Consider the following 5,651-nt stretch of genomic DNA (forward strand, 5'->3'; position numbering starts at 1 on the left):
GATCCCGAACAACATCAAGTCCTCCATCTGCGATATCCCGCCCAAGGGTCTCAAGATGTCCGTCACCTTCATCGGCAACAACACCTGCATCCAGGAGATGTTCCGCCGCGTTGGTGAGCAGTTCACGGGTATGTTCCGCCGCAAGGCCTTCCTCCACTGGTACACCGGTGAGGGCATGGACGAGATGGAGTTCACGGAGGCCGAGTCCAACATGAACGACCTCGTCTCTGAGTACCAGCAGTACCAGGACGCCACCGTCGAGGAGGAGGGCGAGTACGACGAGGAGGAGGAGGCCTACTAGACAGTGTGTGGGTGAGGACGCTCAACGCGGAGATTTCGGTTTACCTATGTGTTTCCGCTAAGTGAAGTCGGCGTGGACACGTTTGCCTGGTAGTGAGTTCTGCTCGAGGCTACATCCTGGCTTCGTTTGACGTTGGGGTGCACGGCAGCGATGAGAGTGCTCGTCGTGGTCTCACTTCTCGTCTTTTCAGTGAAGTATGTGTCGCTGCTCTTGTCGAACTCTGTGACTGTATGCCTTTCGGCGATGACTGTTAGGTGCGTTCTGCCGATCGAGAGGGAAGGAGGACCACGTGGCGTTTGGTTTCTCGAGGCATCTTCTTCTTGTTAGTGGTAGACGGCGATCCGTAAAATTCTGTACAGTCATAGCGTCTCTGCTTGTCGCTGTAACGCCAGACGCATGCACGCTGATAAGCCGGTTGGTTGAGTTCAGGAATGCTCTCTGTCGCTGCTGGCTCGTCTAGCCCTTTGCCAGGGCGCGCGCGCGCATGTCTTTCTGTGCTCGTGTGTGCGCGCCTTCTCCTATAACACACGCTGTACGAAAACACTTTTGTGTTTCTCTTTTTGTTTTTTTTTTGTTTTTTTTTTTTCGTGCGTATTCTGAAATGGCCACGTGGAGCTAAGCAGGAATGGGGCAAAAATGATGACGGTGTGGTCATGGGTGGACGAGAGCAGCGAGCGGCGATGAAGGCGGAAAAGGGCTAGTGGTGTGTTTTAGTTGAAGAAAGTGCCCCCCTCCCCCTCCCCGCCTTCTCCCCTTCGATGCCTCGGTGCCTTTGCGCAGCTTCCTCTCTCGCCGTAGCCTTTGCCGCGCTTTCGTCAACACGCATCTGCCGATCAGCGCTCCCGCATACAGGGCCTGATGCAAAGGGCTCGGTTCAAGTCGTAAAGGCCTCTCTCTCTTTCCATATATATCTGTCTCCGTGCGTGTTCGACGCTGAAGTTTCGCGGCTCTCTGCGCACGTGTGGTGGGTGCTCGTTACAGGGAGCAGTGCCGCCGAGGCTCGTTGTGGCGCTGTTGATCCGGCGTGTATTTTTTTTTGTTGTTTTCTTTAGCGAAAAAAAAACGAAAAAGAAATGCATGTGAGTCTTGTCCGTCCTTCTTGCTGTTGGTGCCTCGGTGCCTGCACGCCGGTGCGAGACTCACGCACCACCCCACCTCCCCCAATGCACACGGAGAAGGGAAGATGTATGCACCGAGAACATGCGTCAAAGGGAAAAAGGATGACGCCCACACGCGCACGCACGCACGAACGGGGGGAAACGAGAGTCTACGCACGAGAGACATGGGAAAGAGCAAGCGAAACGAAAACAGCCGGAACAGAGCGGTCTGGAATGTATGTAGACAAGTGACGAACACGAAACTGCCAAAGAGAGAATATACACAGCAGCCTACACTTATACCCTGTATATATGTGCAAAAGGAATATGTGCTGTCGGTTCCACGGTCAGTGCCGTGCCTATTATTCGCATCTCTTAACACACGCACAGGACCTCGTTCTTTTCCGGCTGACTGCCCAGCCTCAGATGGGCGCGTGGGGTGCCCGTCACCGAAGAAGGAGGGGCGACGGTTGGGGCGGGTGGAAAGAGAGAGTCCCTTTTCATTGAATGTGGGCCGAGAAAGGGTCAAAAAAAACAAAGTACAGGGAGCACGTGATACACAAACGCATCGAGCCCCATCAAGTACACGCCCGCCTGCGTGTCAAATGGAAGGAGCGACGAAACGAAACTAGTGGCCGTCTAACAATATGCAGCACCGTTCGCTCTCGAGGAGGGGCGGGGGCACGCGGTGAGGAGGGCGCAACCTATAACACGGCAATCTATGCGTGCATGATGTCTACGTGCGCATGTGTGATGGTGACCCACAAAGGGCAAAGCATATTTCAGTTTGGCACCCATATCCTCCCCGTTGCATTGTGCACACTAACCGTGTTCCCTCACCCCCGCCTCCGCTGCGGCCCTCATCCTCCACACACACACACATACATACACACGCACACGTTGACCGATCTTTATCCACGTGACGTAATCCTCTTTCTTATTGTTGGTTGTGCTGCTCTCTTTCAGATCGCTTGTTGGACCCTATATTGCTCGTCGAGTGTGACCGTCACTGCGACTGCCCCACGGCATACGAGCACGCACCTGCGACGTCTCATCGCCGCACACGTGACACACATTGCAAAGAAATCGAAAAAAAAAAATGAAGCAGTATGCAAAGATTTTGGAGCCGCTTGATCTCGGTTTTGCGAAGCTGCGCAATCGCGTCGTGATGGCCAGCATGCACACGGGATTGGAGTCACCGATACACGCGACTCGCTCCGCCGCAGCCGCTGAAGGCAACCCGTACGCGCGTCTCGCACGCTTCTATAGGGAGAGGGCGAAAGGCCAGGCCGGGCTCATCGTCACAGGCGGCTTCTCGCCCAGCGCTGAGGGCGTTTTGTATCCTGGTGAGAGCGTGCTAGGCCCGAAGGATGCCGACCAGCTGCGGTGTGTCACCGACGCGGTGCACGTCGAGGGCGGGCACATTTTGCTGCAAATGCTGCACTCCGGCCGCTACTCCACCGGCGATCAGTGCGTGGCACCGTCGCCGATTCCGAGCCAGATCTCTCCCACGCAGAAGGTGCCGGTGGAGATGAGTGTCCCACTCATCCAACGGACGGTCGAGGACTTTGCTCGCCTTGCGATCTGCGCTCAGAAGGCGGGCTTCGATGGGGTGGAGATTATGGGTTCCGAAGGCTACCTGCTGAATCAGTTTATCGCCCGGCACACAAATCACCGCACCGACGACTACGGCGGTAGCTTCGAGAACCGCATCCGCTTTCCACTGGAGGTGCTCCGCGCAGTGCGGGATGCCACGGGGCCGAACTTCATCATCGCGTTCCGCGTGTCACTTCTGGATCTCGTCCCCAACGGCTCGACGCAGGCGGAGGTTTTTGAGCTGGCGGAGAAGGTATCCAAATCTGGGGCGAACATCATCGACAGCGGCATTGGCTGGCACGAGTCCCGCGTGCCGACCATCGCTACTTCCGTGCCGCGTGCGGGGTACACCTGGGCCACAGCGGCGGTCCGGTCGCATCTTCGCCGTCAAGGCATCCACATCCCTCTTATTGCGGTAAATCGAATGAACCACCCTGACATTCTGGAGCAAGTGCTGGAGAACGGCGATGCGGACCTCGTCGCTATGGCGCGCCCCTTCCTCAGTGATCCATACTTTGTGAAGAAGACAATGTCAGGCGCGGCCGATTGCATCAACATCTGCATCGCCTGCAACCAGGCCTGCCTGGACAACATCTTCACTGGAAAGACGGCCTGCTGCATGCTCAACCCACTGGCCGCGCATGAGGCGGAACGCGCAGCGTTACCCGCGCCCGCCGCGAAGAAGGTAGCCGTAATCGGCGGCGGCCCCGCTGGCGCGTCCGCCGCGATCACGCTAGCCGATCGCGGCCATCACGTCACGCTGTACGAGGCAAACTCGGTGCTGGGCGGCCAGTTCAACCTGGCCAAGCGCATCCCCGGCAAGGAGGAGTTCCAGAGCAGCATCGACTACTGGACAAATACGCTGAAGAAGCACGCGAATGTGACGCTGAAGTTGAGCAAGCGCGCGACCGTGGAGGAGGTTGCAACCGGCGGCTACGACGAGGTGGTGGTGGCAACCGGGTGTGAGCCGCACGCCAAATCAGGTGCGCTCATTGCCGGCATGGAGAAGTATCCCAACGTCTTCTCGTACACCGAGGCACTCCTGCATCCGGAGAAGGTGGGCCGTCGGGTGGCCGTCATCGGTGCTGGTGGCATTGGCTTCGACATGGCAGAGTTCCTCACTTCCCCGCACAGCACCTCGGCGAAGACGGTCGCCGCGGCGCAGTACACCAAGTTTGAAAAGCAGGATAACGCCGAGTTCCGAAAGAAGTGGGGCATCAAGTCTGCTGCCATTGCGCAGGAAGAAGAGAAGGCTGGCACATCCACCGGCGCAAGCGGCAGCAACAGCTGCTCACCCCTTCCAGGCGGTCTCGTGAAGCCTGTGACTCCTCGTCCTTACCGCGAGGTGACCATGTTCCAGCGCACCCGTGGGAAACTCGGCGCACATCTTGGTGCGACGACCGGGTGGATCCATCGTCTCGAGATTCGCATGAACCGCGTCAAGGCAGTGGATGGGGTTACTTACAAGAGCTTCGACGGCACAAACCTCGTTTACGTTGATAAGGAGGGCAAGGAGCAGACACTGGCAGTGGACTCCGTCGTGCTATGCACTGGGCAAGTCTCAAACAAGGAGTTTGAGAAGGCCGCAACGCCGGTTCTGTCGAATCTGCATACGATAGGGGGCTGCAACTTCACCAAGAAGCTGGATGCGAAACTGGCCATTCTGCAAGCTCACAGCGTGGCGATACGTCTGTGAGGGTCGGCTTGTTTGCCGTTACAGTACGGCACAGTGCTAGCGGGTCAAGTGCGATGTCTCTTCCTCTTCTTGGCCGTTCGCTTTCTTTGCTCTTGTACGTGGCGGAAGCCTCCCTTGCCCAGCGCTATGAGCAACGACACCCGCCTGCCTCACCCATATGCATACACACGCGATGACTTCATAACGTAGGCGTTGCCCTCTCCTTTTGCTTTCTTGCAACATATATATATATATACTATATTTTCATATGCTTCTCTTCCTCGTGTGGGTTGCTCATTCGGCCCCTCTCTCCGCCCGCCCGCCACACACTGCACACACAGGTTCACATGCTTTCCTGTTTCTCGATGTTTCTTTCGTCTCTTCGCTTCGCACGTACGCCCTGTTCTTCCTCGTTGTTGTCGTTCGTGTTTGTATCTCGCTCTCTTCGCTTCCCTTTGTGCCTGTCGGTGTGTGGCGCCCTTTCTGCATCTCTTCTCTTCGATCTCTCCCCTCTTATTTTGCGGTGCACCGTCGCACCGCGTAGCCGCTTATCGATTCTGATGAATCTTCCGTTGTGGTGTGCTCGTGTCGTTGTTCCCTCTCTTCTCTCTTGTCTTTGGCTTGGCTCCTCTACTCAAGTCACTGCTGCTCTGCCATCTCTCTCTCTCTGTGCGTGTGTGTCCGTGTGTGAACGTTGTCCTGCTTCTATGATGAAGAAGGGGGACGGAACTTCTCTTGGCTCTTGGCCCCTTCCGCTGCACTGTTCTCTGATTCTTTTCCGTAGTTTTCATGTGTCTCTTTCCCACCCCTCCTCTCAAGCACACCCTTCACAACGGGGTGTGGACGCACCTCAGTGCGTGGCATCTCCGGGCCCAGCGCACCTTCCCCCCCCCCCACTCGGTCGGAGGAAGCCATGCACTATCCCCTCCCCTATCCCCTGCCAAATGCCGAGCCACCTCTGGCGCTGGCAGGGCGGTGCATC

At 57.0% G+C, this 5,651-nt stretch overlaps 1 protein-coding gene across 1 annotated transcript; it reads left to right on the forward strand.

The window, feature by feature from the left end:
• Positions 1-2,497: 2,497 nt before the first annotated feature.
• On the forward strand, positions 2,498-4,690 carry LDBPK_330870 (2,4-dienoyl-coa reductase fadh1, putative; the record flags this gene model as incomplete). The annotated part of the gene is made up of 1 exon (XM_003863863.1): positions 2,498-4,690. The coding sequence occupies one exon, from the start codon at positions 2,498-2,500 to the stop codon at positions 4,688-4,690; it is 2,193 nt and encodes a 730-aa protein (XP_003863911.1).
• Between the last annotated feature and the right edge of the window lie 961 nt (positions 4,691-5,651).

Source organism: Leishmania donovani, chromosome 33 (genome assembly GCF_000227135.1).
Source record: "Leishmania donovani BPK282A1 complete genome, chromosome 33".
Lineage (NCBI taxonomy): Eukaryota > Euglenozoa > Kinetoplastea > Trypanosomatida > Trypanosomatidae > Leishmania > Leishmania donovani.